General features: G+C 42.8%; 1 protein-coding gene across 1 annotated transcript in view; it reads right to left on the bottom strand.

Moving 5' to 3' along the window:
- Positions 1-9645, bottom strand: part of CNGB3 (cyclic nucleotide gated channel subunit beta 3) — a gene marked incomplete at its 5' end in the record, with an annotated part of 97174 nt that extends 87529 nt beyond the window's left edge. The window contains one exon of the mRNA XM_082015082.1: positions 9183-9645. Coding sequence (XP_081871208.1) covers positions 9183-9645 — 463 coding nt within the window. The remainder of the gene's footprint in view (positions 1-9182) is intronic.
- Between the last annotated feature and the right edge of the window lie 5173 nt (positions 9646-14818).

Raw genomic sequence — 14818 nt, 5'->3', positions numbered from 1 at the left:
TTTTCTAGAGAAACTGACAATAAGCAGAGGGAAAAAATTGCTGCATCTTTGAAAGCAAGCTAGTGGAGCAGTTACTGAGCCATAAACAAATGGAGTCTCAAATATATTGGGTTCTTAAACAAAGCATATTTCAAAAATACTAAATTCAATTTTCAATGATGCAATCAATCATTCAAATTATATCTATTATGAAGGAAAGAAAGTCGTCTTCAAATCTGTGCAGGGTGAAAGATTTCAAAGAATAAATCCTAGTGGATTTGTGTTTCTGCAACATTTATTTTATATTTTCACCATTTACTGGTTTAGAACATTTTCAATACTCCTCAGTTTATAGAAGGTTCACAAGAGGTTAATGGGAGTTCTTACTAGAAGAACCCATTTAAGAATGGATGAATTCTTACCCACTGTCCTGAGACAGAATAGGAGTTAAAATGAGAGCACCACATCATTAAGTCTGTCCTTGTCAAGTCCATTTTATTTATTGTTAAGGCCACTTGTCACATAAATAAGCTTTTACAGGGCATTATATTACATCTAGCATATATAAAGAGTACTATATTTGCAATGGTTTCTATCTCCCAGCTATGCAATGTGATAAAATGCCACTGCTTTTATGCTGAATTTCTTGTCTTTTTGAATGAACTTGGATGGTGATATGTCTTTGTTCAGTTTCACACTAGACATTTTTTTGAATGGGGAATAATGAAAAATTATGAATTTGGAATAAGTATCTTGTAGAACTCTTTCTTACAACTGTGCCACAAATTTGAGAGACAAAGGCTAGCACTCTTTCGTCTGCAGCTTACCCCTGGGGGCATGCAGACTTCCAAGTGTGTATGGGCAGTACAAACCTGCAGGAGCTTGTAATGGCCCAGAGTCAGAATTAAGCTGTAATGAAGCAGTGTATAAGGGAAAGCAGGCTCTGAAAAAGAAGCTCTGTGTTACCGCTCTGTGCTTTCAGGGCTGGGGAGGGCGGGGGGCGGCTGCTCTGGGACCCTGTGCAGTCCTGCACAGCTATACATGTGTTGCGTGGCGGGAGGTGGTGCTGAAGGACACGCAGCGCATCTGAGGTTTGTGAGCGCTTTAAAACTTCTGCCGTGTCCGTTGGTTTCCGTGGCTGCTGCTCACACCAGCTTCAAGAGCAGGAGTTTTAATACAGAGAGAGTGAAAGCTTCAGCTTTAACTGGTGTTTAGATGGGCAAAATACTTCTGGGACAGCAATTTAAGGGACCCAGGATAATGTTTCTAGAACAGCAGTGTGTCCAGTTTGAAGTTACGGTGAAAGTGTAGCAGGAATGAATATTATAATTCTTGCTCTCTATATATATAGATTATAATCCTTCTCAAGGAAAGGAATTGAATTAGAGCTAGTGGGGAATTTTCCAGTGGAAATGTTTTTTTCCATCAGAACATGTTGCTTCAACAAAACTGAACATTTCCTGGAAAAGCACATACCCAATCTGACAGGAAACACTCTTTAAGTGAGGGAAGAATTTTTTAATCGAGAAAAGAGCAGGAGAGAGACTGATTTTTAATTTTTTAATTTTTTATTTTTATTGTTATTTATTTCTATTTTTTAAAATGTTGCTTGTGTTTATGTGGATTAAGTTTGTATTTAATCTTGATTTATAACATGTATAAAAGTAGTGAGGGCTACACAAGGAAGCTGGACAGTTGAAAGTAGAATCAATCCATTCTATGGACAATCATTCATCTCATTGTTCTGCCAGTGAGATTTGGGGCAACTCCGAACTATGTTATGCAGAAACATGATTCTTTACACCCACAGACACCCCTTGAATCTTAACTGCTCATCTGTTGGTTATTGTAAGGTAGCTGCAGATTTTTCACATTTTTCTAAAAGTAGGAGCTCCTGCTACAATAAAAGAAATATTTAAAGCTTTCAGAGCACAGTCAAACTATTTAGTATAAATATCAGAACTGGATTGCAAAGAGTTTATGTCAGGAATAATTCAGTATTTTTTCAAATGGGTTAATCTCCTTTAACTATGATACAAAAATTTTAAGAAAAGTACCCTCAACATAGAACTATATTGATTAAGAGAGTGATGGTAGCAGTTCCCATGAGAAATGCGTGTCAGCTGACCATCAGACATGCTCATGGACAAGGTGGTTATTACTTTATATAAAAGTAGCTGTTCTTCAGCACTCTTTTCTCCACAAGTTTAAAAATTGTTCATGTATACTATTCCATTTTCTCATGCTGAGCAATAATTATTTTTTCTAAAGACATCACTCACTGTGAAATTAAGTAATAGTAGTCTTACATGCAATCCTTTACAGGTAACTGCTCTAGCCCTTTCATCTGTGAGCCTCAGTAATTTATTGGAGAGTTGTTCTTTGTTCTGCTTATAAATAGTTTTGTGTTTGCCAATGTAAGCATAAAAGAGTCCAAATCTGAGGGGGAAAAAAAAAAATTAGTATCTCAGAATCACAGAATCATTAAGGTTGGAAAGGACCTTCAAGATCATCAAGTCCAACTGTTAACCCAACAGTTAACCACAATGTCCCCTAAACCATGTCCCGAAGCACCACATCCAAACATTTCTTGAATACTTCCAGAGACGGTGACTCCACCACCTCCCTGGGCAGCCTGTTCCAATGCTTGACCATCCTCTCGGTAAAGAAATTTTGCCTAATATCCAATCTAAACCTCCCCTGGAGCAACTTGAGGCCATTTCCTCTCATCCTATCACTAGTTACTTGGGAGAAGAGACCAACACCCACCTCACCGCAACCCCCTTTCAGGTAGTTGCAGAGAGTGATAAGGTCTCCCCTCAGCCTCCTCTTTTCCAGACTGAACAACCCCAGTTCCCTCAGCCGCTCCTCGTAAAACTTGTTTTCCAGACCCCTCACCAGCTTCGTTGCCCTTCTCTGGACAGACTCCAACAACTCAACATCCTTCTTGTAGTGAGGGGCCCAAAACTGAACACAGGATTCAAGGTGCGGCCTCACCAGTGCCGAATACAGGGGCACAATCACTTCCCTACTGCTGGCCACACTATTTCTGATACAGGCCAGGACGTTGTTGGCCTTCTTGGCCACCTGGGCACACTGCTGACTCATGTTCAGCAAGTACCCCCAGGTCCATTTCTACCAGGCAGCTCTCCAGCCACTCCTCCCCAAGCCTGTAGCGTTGCATGGGATTGTTGTGACCCAAGTGCAGGACCCTGCACTTGGCCTTATTAAACCTCATACAGTTGACCTCTGCCCATCGATCCAGCCTGTCCAGATCCCTATGCAGAGCTCTCCTACCCTCTAGCAGATCAACACTCCCACTCAACTTGGTGTCATCTACAGATTTCCTGAGGGAGCACTCGATGGCCTCATCCAGACCATCTATAAAGATATTGAGCAAGACCAGCCCCAAAACTGAGCCCTGGAGAACACCACTTTTGACCAGCCGCCAGCTGGATTTAACACTGTACACCTCAACTCTCTGGGCTCAGCCGTCCAGCCAGTTCTTTACTCAGTGAAGAGTAAACCTGTCTAAGCCACGAGCCACCAGTTTCTCCAGCAGAATGCTGTGGGAGACGCTGTCAAAGGCTTTACTAAAGTCAAGGTAGACAACATCCACAGCCTTTCCCTCATCCACTAGGCGGGTCACCTGGTCATAGAAGGAGATCAGGTTGGTCAAGAAGGACCTGCCTTTCATGAACCCATGCTGGCTGGGCCTGAGCCCTTGGCTGTCCTTCACATGCCCCGTGAGCACTCTCAGGAAGAACCGCTCCATGATCTTCCCTGGCATGGTGGTCAGGCTGACAGGCCTGTAGTTCCCAGGATCCTCCTTCCGGCCTTTCTTGTAGATGGGCATCACATTGGCAAGCCTCCAGTCTTCTGGGAACTCCCCTGTTAATCAGGACGGCTGATAAATGATGGAGAGTGGCTTCGCAAGCTCCTCCGCCAGCTCTCTCAGTACTCTTGGGTGGATCCCATGAGGCCTCGTAGACTTGAGGGTATCCAGGTGGCTTAACAGGTCCTTAACTGTTTCCTCCTGGATTATGAGGAGTTTATTGTGCTCTGCATCTCCCTCTTCCAGTTTAGGGGACTGAATACCCTGCAGATACCTGGTCTGGCTATTAAAGACTGAGGCAAAGAAGGCATTAAGTACCTCAGCCTTGTCCTCATCCTTGGTGACAATGTTCCCCCCCATATCCAGTAAGGGATGGAGATTCCCCTTGCTTCTCTTTTTGTTGTTAATATATTTGTAGAAGCATTTTTTGTTATCCTTCACAATTGTGGCCAGACTGACCTCTAGCTGGGCTTTTGCCATTCTAATTTTGTCTCTGCTTGACGTAATGAGATCCTTGTACTCTTCGTGAGTTGCCTTCTCCTTCTTCCAGAGGTGATAAACTCTCCTCTTTTCCCTGAGTCCCAGCAAAATCTCCCTGTTCAGCCAGGCCGGTCGCCTTCCCCGCCAGCTCTCCTTACGGCACATGGGGACCACCTGCTCTTGCCTTTAAGATTTCCTTCTTGAAGACTTCCTGGACCCTTTTGCCCTTCAGGACTGTCTCCCAAGGGACTCTCTCAACCAGTGTCCTGAACAGGCTGAAGTCTCCCCTCTGTAAGTACATGGTAGCAGTTTTGGTGACTCCCCTCCTTACTTCACTCAGAATTGAGAATTCTATCATGTCATGGTTGCGAAGCCCAAGACGGCCTCTGACCATCACATCTCCCACCAGTCCTTCTCTGTGTAAACAGCAGGTCAAGCAAGGCATCTCCCCTGGTGGGCTCACTTACCAGCTGTGTCACGAAGTTGTCCTCCACTCACTTCAGGAACCTCCTAGACTGTTTCCTCTCTGCTGTGTTTTATTTCCAGCAGACGTCCAGTAGACTGAAGTCCCCTACAAGAGTAAGGGTTAGTGATTGTGACAGTTCTACCAGTTGCTTATAGAATGTTTCATCTGCCTCTTCATCCTGGTTAGGTGGTCTATAACAGACTCCCAGCAGGATATCTGACTTGTTGGCCTTCCCTCTCATCCTTACCCGTAAGCACTCTACGTGGTCTTCACAATCATTGATTTCTATGCAATCAAAACACTCCCTAACATACAGAGCCACCCCACCACCTCTCCTTCCTTGCCTGTCCCTTTGGAAGAGCTTATAGCCATCCATTGCAACACTCCAGTCATGAGGGTCATCCCACCATGTTTCTGTGATGGCAACTACGTCATAGCTGTCCCACTGCACAATGGCTTCCAGCTCCTCCTGTTTGGTGCCCATGATACGTGCATTGGTGTAGATGCACTTGAGCTGGGCTATCGATTTCACCCCCAATTCTGGCATGCCACCCCTAGGCTAATCTCTAGTGAGCCTGGTTTTTTCCCCTTCTCCCTTCAAATCCAGTTTAAAGCCCTCTCGATGAGGCCTTCCAGCTCGTAAGCAAGAATCCTTTTCCCCCTTGGAGACAGCTGCACTCCATCTGCTGCGAGGAGGCTCGGTGCCACGTAAACCGCCCCGTGGTCAAAAAACCCAAAATTCTGCTGACGGCACCAGCCCCTGAGCCACGTGTTGACCAGGTGTGCTTTCCTATTCCTTTCAGCATTCCTCCCTGCCACTGAAGGGATTGACGAAAACACTACCTGTACTCCTGCTCCATTGACTAGTCGCCCCAGCGCTCTGAAGTCCCTTTTAATTGCCTTTGGCCTTCTTAGTGCAACCTCATCATTGCCAACCTGCCGATCTCTACCTTTCAGGATATGTCTAAAGACAGTAAATGAGTGAACTGCTAAAAGCTTCTTCCAGAGCTCTGTAGTCTCCAAATTTATAATAAATCCCAAGGCATTCTCAGGTCAAATAAATAATACTGCAAACATAGCATTTCCATTGTTCTGCTTTAATTTAAGGTCAAAGTTACACAGAGTATTGCATTAAGCTTTTGGAATATCAAGCAAAGTTTTCACAGAACCAGAAGATGAAAGTACTTCCATAGGATGATCAACAATCTTTTATTAGGATTTACAGTATATACTTGTTCAGTATTTCTGTGATTTTACAATTCTTTAAATTACCAAATACAATGACTCAAAGTGTAAAAGAACAGCATTATTTGCAATAACAAAGTGATAATGCTTTTGGCCTGACTTTTTAATAAAATCAGGCTTATACAGTCATGTTACCTGTCTTTAGTTCACCCCAATAAATTTTTTTAATGTTTTCCAGTTTAGCCTAATCTGACAAAAACTTAAAGGTACAAAACTCTTACAAAATTAAATAGAGGTCTGAATTTCTGTTACTGCTGATGCTGCAGGTAGATGCTAGCCCTGAGCTGATCAAAGAGAAATAAGCCAGCAAAGAAGTTTATGAATAATTATCAGTTTGTCCATAGCTCTGAATCAACCAACTGCATGGTGGCTTGTGCTTGGTCAAAGTGGTGGGGCAGGATGAAGGACAAGTCTGTGATCTGGAGGAGGAAAGGGAAATATAGCTTAATGCCCTTGGGAGAGGTCCTGTGGACACACACTCAGAGGTTCACTGAGTGCTGTTATTTCTGCTTAGGAAATAACTTGGAAGGCTAGTGATGACCACATTTCTTTTTTTTTTAAGAAAAACAACTAAATATAAAAATGTATCTATTTAGGAATATTTTTTAGGAGTTTTATCTAATGCTTATTATCTCTTTGTAATAATTTGGGCTTTGGAACAAGTGCTGTGTCTTCAAAGCTCAAAATCATTCTGTTGCCACTTACAAAATCACATCAACATTCTGGAAAAACAAAAGGAAACCCTGGAAGTCTAGTAAGTGTATTTAATATAAGGCATATCCCAGTGCTACAGTTCATGTTTAATTTTAATTTATTTTGAAGAATTCTTTCTAGTTGTTTTGCAGTTCTGCCTTTTTAAACTACTGTAATACCTGTAACCCTGAAGAATTTCTGCTGAGTGTGCAAAAATGATATCTGTCTGAGACCTCAAGCCTGAAAAATACAGATTTTGTACAGTGCTAATTTCATTTCCCTTGAAGTAGAGTAAAAAAGCAGGAAGCTGGAAGACATTAGTAACATTGGAGTAAAGGGCACACAAAACAGGCTATGTAAGTCCAATGATTATGATAGGTAAACCTCTTGACTCTGCTTTTCCAGGGCAAAAATAATGGTGTAGAATCATAGAACCATTCAGGTTCAAAAGGATCTTTAAGACCATCGAGTCCAACTGTTAATCTAACACTGCCAAGTCCTTCACTAAACCATATCCCCAAGCACCAGCTCTACATACCTCCAGGCATGGTGACTTAACCACTTCCCTGGAAAGTCTGTTCTAATGCTTGACAACTCTTTTGGTGAAGAAATCTTTCCTAATATCCAATTGAAACCTCCCCTGGCACAACTTGAAGCCATTTCTTCTTGTCATAGAATCATAGAATTTTTTGGGTTTGAAGGCACCTTTAAAGGTCATCTTGTCTAAACCCCCTGCAATGAGCAGGTACATCTTCAACTACATCAGGTTGCTCAGAGCCCTGTCCAACCTGATCTTGAACGTTTCCAGGGATGGGGCAGCTACCACCTCTCTGGACAACCTGTGCCAGTGTTTTACCACCCTCATTGTGAAAAATGCCTTCCGTATATCTAGTTGAAATCTGCCCTCTTTTAGTTTAAAACCGTTACCGCTTGTCTTATCCCTACAGGTGTACCCTGTCTGTTGTGAGTAAACTGACCCATGATCAAAATACTCAAACCTGCCAGTGACACTAGGCTTGGGGCCAAGTGTTGGTCTGCTGGCTCTTCCTGTTTCTTCCCTCACCATTCCCTGTAACTTGAAGTGTAGAGGAGAACAGTCCTTGTGCTCCTGATCCCTTAAGCATTCAACCCAAGGCCCTGAAGTCTCTCTTGATTGCTCTTGGACTTCTTATTGCAACTTCATCTCTGCCTACCTGAAAAAAGCAGTAATGGCTAGTAATCTGAGGGCTGTACTGGTGTAGGAAGCTTTCTCTTCACATCTTTAACCAGCGCCCCAGGGAGGCAACAGACTTCCCGAAGAAGTGTGTCTGGTCTGCATATTGGGCCTTCTGTTCCCATCAGAAGGGAGTCTCCTATGACAATGACCAGTCTTTATTTCTTTATGGAAGCAGTTCTGACACAAGGTATAGGCCAACTTAACCTCAGCAACACCTCCAAGCTAGATGAACTATCTTCCTTGTCATTGTTCGGTTCCACTTGCAGACCCTCATACTTATTAGGCAAGGATACCTGGGAAGGTGAGGTAGTCATAAAATCATAGACTCACAGAATAGTTTGAATTGTAAGGTACCTTTAAAGGTCATCTGGTCCAACTCGCCTGCAGTCAGCAGGGACATCTTCAACTAGATCAGGCTGCTCAGAGCCCCCTCCAACCTGATCTTGAATGTTTCCAGGGATGGGGCATCTACTACCTCTCTGGGTAACCTGTGCCAGTGTTTTATCACTCTCACCGTGAAAAATTTCTTCCTTATATCTAGCCTAAAACTGCCCTCTTTTAGTTCAAAACCATTACCCCTTTTCCTATTGCAACAGGCCCTACTAAAAATTCTGTCCCCATCTTTTTTATAGGCCCCCTTTAAGTACTGGAAGGCTGCAAGAAGGTCTCCCTGGAGTTTTCTCCAGGCTGAACAATTCCAACTCTCTCAGCTTGTCTTCATAGGAGAGGTGTTCTATCTCACTGATCATTTTGGTGGCCTCCTCTGGACCTGCTCCAACAGGTCCACGTATTTCCTGTGCTGAGGGCTCCAGAACTGGATGCAGGACTCCGGGTGAGGTCTCACCAGAGTGGAGTGGAGGGGCAGAATCACCTCCCTCGACCTGCCGGCCAGACATCTTTTGATGCAGCCCAGGATATGGCTGGCCTTCTGGGCTGTGGGTGCACCTTGCCAGCTCACATCCAGCTTTTCATCCACTGGTACCCCCAAGTCCTTCTCGGCAGGGCTATTCTCAATGCCTTCATCCCCCAGCCTGTACTGATACTAGGGGTTGCTCTGACCCAGGTGCAGGACCTTGCACTTGGCCTGTTGAACCTCATAAGGTTCACACAGGCCCATTCCTTGAGCTTGTCCCAGTCCCTCTGGATGGCATCCAGTCCCTCAGGCGTGTCAACTGCACCAGTCATCTTGGTGTCATCTGCAAACTTGCTGCAGGTGCAGTTGATCCCGTTGTTTATGTCATTGATGAATGGGCACAGAGGAGACGCACCTGCTGTGCTGGGCAGGAACTTGTCACCATTGCCCCCATCCCTTACGTCACCGTGTCCAGCCAGATGGAGAGAGGATAGGGAACCCTCCGTACCATGTGTGTCCTGTCTGCCTGTTGGGCCTTTCTCAGGGAAGGCAGGGTCCAGTTCCAGTAGTCTATGTCTCTCTTGCTCTCCATGATACTGGTAAACCCACTCACCTCCTCGGGGCGCTCTGTCATAAGCGGAGGGTCTCCTCCCGCTGGGCACACCTCCCACAGGTGAGCTCGCTGCTGCCGACTGGTCCGGTCCTGGCGTAAGAGCAGGGCACGGCCCGCAGCCTGACAGCTGGGTGTCAGTGTGCTCCCGCCGGAGCTCTGTCCGGGAAGCTGCCTCGCTGGTGGTGGGTGCAGAGCGTAGAGAGGCCACGGCTGCCTGCTGGGTGGGTACCACTGCTCCCCGGTCAAGCTGGGAGAGCTCCAGCATCCTTCCTGTGTGAACCGCCGCGCCACGCCCTGGCTGCCTGCCCTGTCTGCGACACCCCTCCCTGCTAGTGCCCCCTGAGGGCTTCTCTTATAGGTGAGTAAAAGATTTTTCTTTCTTTTAAAAGAGGAAAAATCAAATAGCTTAAGATTCAGACTGACCTACTTTAAGTTTCTTATGATTTTCTGTGGATTAAAAGAAAATCATCCTGTACATGTTTGGAGCCTGATACTCCTCAGATTAAACTTAAATGAAGACAACTTTCTTTGAAGATGGTGGAATTGTTCCAGTGTAAAATTGGCTCCATTGTGAGGGTAATCATGCCGGTTAGTTGCAATACAGAAAAGATGATGGCAGTTTTACCCATGGGAAGTAGATATAGTTACTTTAGTCTCTGCAGGATATCCATCTCAGCGTCCTTTAATGTAGAGAGTACAGTCAACAGAGTAAATTCATTGGTCACATTCTGAAAATTATACTTACCTAAGGTAATTATTAGCAGTTTGAGTTTCTAGTGTTCAAAATATTTAAACGTGAGATATGCAGCTCTGCATACTGAGATCCAAAAAATGGCAGATAGGCATATGAAGTTCCTCACTCATCTTAGTGAGAAAAAGAGAATGTAAAATTAGGGAAAATTTAGTCCTTATCAGATTGGAGACAGCTTCCCCTTGGTCTCTGCAGCAACTTTGTGTTTGAAGAATGGTCATTACCTTTTTTTAATGTGGGAAGAGCGGTAGTCTTGCAATTAAATCATGTACTTCAGAATCAAAGGTTTCTGATGTATTTCTTGATTTTCCTTGCACTGTGTAAGTAGTGTAATTGCTCTGCTTCTTCATCTGAAAAAATCTGTACATTTCCAATTTGTCACCACTAAAACATTAGTTGTCACCAGAGTAGTATTTGATATCATTACAGTTTTTCCTGCATTCTCTTTTCTACCTAAGCTCCACCCAGGGCAAGAATAGGCCTAGGCAAGTAGAAACAGTAATAATACTTTCATCCTTAAAATTGAATAGTGCTACTTCCTACCCCAGAAGCGTGTCATCCAGCTGCAGATCCACCAGTAAGTCAAGGTCCAGTGCAATGTAGAAATACTCAAAATATTTGTAAAGGAACTTGACCGAGCATGTTACTGGAAGCAGTAAAATTCAGCAGGTTTTGGATTTTCAGTTGTGTAAAATAGACTGCAGAGAACACCGATGCTTAGATAGCTAGAAACTTCTACCTCGGGTGTTCCTGTGGATGTGCATCCATAAGGCACACTGATGCAGCTGGTGTTGCAAAGCTCCATCTCATCTGGTTTCCACTACGTCCTTGTCCTTGACAGCAGTATGCTAGTTGCCAAGTCGGAACCATACCCATAGTTACACCTGTGATTTTTGCATAAAATTTCCCAGAAATTATGATGTTTAGCTGTAGTGAGAAAATGTTTACATAGATATTCTTAATGTGTCATTTTAGGGAAAAATGTGAAATTTTGAACTGCAAAATTTCAACAAAAAATGATTTAACAAACTGGATACATATTAACTGCCACTTAAAAATGACATTAGCTGATGTAAATAACACATTATATATGCAGAAACACCTTATTTACTAACATTTTCAGATAGAAAATAATACTGGGCTTAAAGAAAAGCCAACTTTGAATTACACTGTCCAAAGGACATGCAGGAAATGCTGCCTGATCTGATTATATAAATTCTAACAGACTTAACATGTTCATCTTTTACACTGAAAAACAAGGAGACAGCAGATTTTCTTCAGTCTTTCAGAGGGGCAGGGTACCCTGGAGAGAGATGAATATGAAGCTTGGGCACCACTATGTACACATTACTTTGGAAGTCTGGTGGAACCCAATGATTTGCAATCAATGAGATGTTCCTTACAAAGGAGTGCAATACCATCAGCTATGCCACTTTTTCCTCTGCCTAAAATAATTGGTGATATTCCCATTAACTTGTAGGTGCTGGAATAACAACTTACTCCCTTTACACTGATATTCTTTCTGATCACTAGGCACCATGCCTGGGGCATGCTTCTATGCTGGTCATACATACATTTTTGTTCTTTTCTTTCTCTGCCCAGTGTGTGTTTGTGGGGAGAAATTCAGGTCTTTTTTGTCAATACAGTCTAAATTATCATTTGTTTTTTTGTATAGCTTAGTGAGGTGAAGGCCTTTAAAAGGGTGCAAAAAACATTATATAAAATCTTAGATCCTAAAGTCTGTGTGGCTTGGAAAAGTCCATTCCAGGACTGATTAATGTTTTAAGGCATATCTATGTAAAGCAATGTCAACAAACTTGAAAGTTGTCTCTTTCTTGGAGCTGCTGTAAGAGATCTTTTGCAGTATAGAACTCAACAGGATAGTAGCAGCCATGGAATCCATAAAATTCTGTACTAGCTCTTTTTTTTTTTAAATGAAGAGTAGGTACCCAAGAAAAACTTAGTCAGATTTACACTGCATGTTCTATTTTCCTTCTTTGAAGTGTCAGAGAAAAACCATGGAAAAAATGAAGTATAGGGATGGATGCAAATGAAGGATGGAAAAGCAAAGCTATTGAATTAGTTTTTGAGAAGAAACAAAATATTTCATCATGGGGAGAGATTAATGGTAGTTTCAAGTCACTTGAATTTGGATTACTTTGCTCTTGCATATACTTTAAATGAAGCAGAACTGTTAGGAAACAACTTCAAGCATTTCCTTATGGGCATCAGAACTTTTAAACTTGCACAGATGAATAAATACAAATAATTGGAACTGAAGACTAGGGCCTGCTTCTGCTGAAGTCACTTGCAGAACCACAAAATGACTTTACTGATGTGGGTCTGGGACCTGCTCTGTACAGTAGGCCTCCCCTAGCACACCTGTGTAGCTGAAACACAGCTGCTTCAGCAACAGTAGTACGTACAGAAGCTGAAACTGTAGAATAATGAACTTGTTTAGGTCATCTCACCCAACCGCTGCTCAAACCAGGGATGGCTTACAGCATTTGCTCATTACCTTGTCAAGTTTTGAGTATCTTTGAGGATGGAGATTACTCAGCTGGGTACGCTGTTGCCCTGGCTGATTGCCTTCATTGTGATGTTTCCAAATACCTGTGTCTATCACCCGTCGTCCTGTTGCTGTGCACCACCAGGAACAGACTGACTCCATTGTCTCACTGTTCCATTAGGGGGCATATTCTCCCTTATATTGTTTGCAAAAGGTTAATGCACATATTAACAAAATTCTCCTGCAAATCCTGAAAGGTAAGAAACAGAGTCTGCATGCAGAGACAGATATCATCAAATACAGAGTACAAATTAAACAAAGTACCCTTCTTGTTTAATAAGTTGTCCTCATATTGCATTTGTAAATCCATTCTTTTCTCCTCTCCCCTCTGGCAATCTCTTATACCTTCAAACAATTAATGTTAGAGGAAATATAAAAGTAATAATCTAAGGGCAATTAAAATAAAGTTTTAAAATTCTGAACCACTGAAACAGAAGGATAATTCAGAGTCCATTGTGGGACCAAGCAACTAAAATTAGTATCTCTGATTTTTAAATCAGCTTGATGATGCAGCTAAGTAGATATTGGTAAACGTTTCAGAAGTTCTGGATATAAAAAGAAACTTAAGTACTGTGATACACATATCTGCAAAAATTGAGCTTGGAGTCTGAATCAAATGGTGAAAATTTCAACCTTGAGTTAAGTCAGGACCTAACTCGAGATTCACAAGCACATGCCAAGTGCCAGGTGCCAAAATAGGCCAACAGATTGTACCACAGTAGGAACTTGCAGAAATTTTGCCTCACCTAAGTTTAGGTACTAAGGATATGCATTTTTGCAGGACTAGTTGGATCATCCCTGTCTCCTTTAATGCAAGCCAAAGTGGTATTATTTGGGGGATGTAATAGATTTGTGTTAAACAACAAAGAGATCAGTTTAAGGTCTATGCAGTTCTTTGTACTGTATATTCTAGACACATCTACAGTGTTACAGAAGAGCACATCTACAGACAGGGTAGAGGGCAGTGGTGATGTTCTTCCTCCTTTTTTCTAAGTCTGAACTATATATGCAGTTGGGAACACAAGGTTCAAGGCACAGTAAAAGAACACAAGCCTGAGGGAACATGCCTTTGTGGTATTGTTAGGGTACCTAGCAGGGAAAGGCCTGGTGCCAGTCCCCAATCCTTGCTCCTAAGGGTGTTTTATGCATTTTAAATCAAGAAATTACTGAACAAAGTCCCCCTGTACTCATGATAACAGTTTGGTAACCATATCTTTCTTTTTTGGGGGAGTGCCCTAGCCTTACTTACCTGGTGGTTAGGGTACTCATCATAGAATCATAGACTCACGGAATAGTTTGGGTTGTAAGGTACCTTTAAAGGTCATCTGGTCCAACCCCCTTGCAATGAGCAGGGACATCTTCAACTACATCAGGTTGCTCAGAGCCCCGTCCAACCTGACCTGGAATGTTTCCAGAGATGGGGCATCTGCCACCTCTCTGGACAACCTGGGCCAGGGTTTCACCTCTTTATGAAAAATGTCTTCCTTCTCTCTAGTCTGAATCTACCTTCTTTTAACCATTACCCCTTGTCCTATTGCAACAGACCCTATTCTACAATTGTGAAGGAGTGTTGTGGAAATAAATGCTGCAAACTGAGGTGGAATGCTAGCAGGTTTCAGGTGGTATGGTAGGTTAGCGCGTTAAACCTTGTGTCTGCTCACCCATTGTTACTTAGTCTTAGCAGGGGTAACAGGTGTGATAGCAAATTGTTAGCAAAACAACAGTTCTGTCATAAATCTTTTCTTTTAAAGAAAGAACATTTACGTCTTGTCTGGGCACGTTCTATCTATGACACACAACCAAATGCCATTCCTCTCCTCTTAATGCAGCAGGGGAAGATAACCAAAAGCACTTGGTTCTTCAGAGAGTTTCTAAAGCCAGATTGCAAATTGAGCTAGCTCCCCAGATGTCATGGTGTCGCATTTACTTTCTCTTACCTCCATCCTCATAATTCTGGCTGGTCTCAGCAAGACCTGGAAACTGGCACCAGCTTTGTGGGTGAAACAGTGTTATACACTGACCATATAGGTAAAACAATTTCAGGTTAAAATAAGGCAAGTGAGAAGAACATCATGGACAACAGAGTGATTCATGTAAGTTAGAACTTACATTTTCAGG

The sequence above is a fragment of the Phaethon aethereus genome (genome assembly GCF_964289735.1).
Source record: "Phaethon aethereus genome assembly, chromosome: 2".
Lineage (NCBI taxonomy): Eukaryota > Metazoa > Chordata > Aves > Phaethontiformes > Phaethontidae > Phaethon > Phaethon aethereus.
The sequence above is the reverse complement of the archived record's forward strand: the minus strand, read 5'-3'. Positions and strand labels throughout refer to the sequence as shown.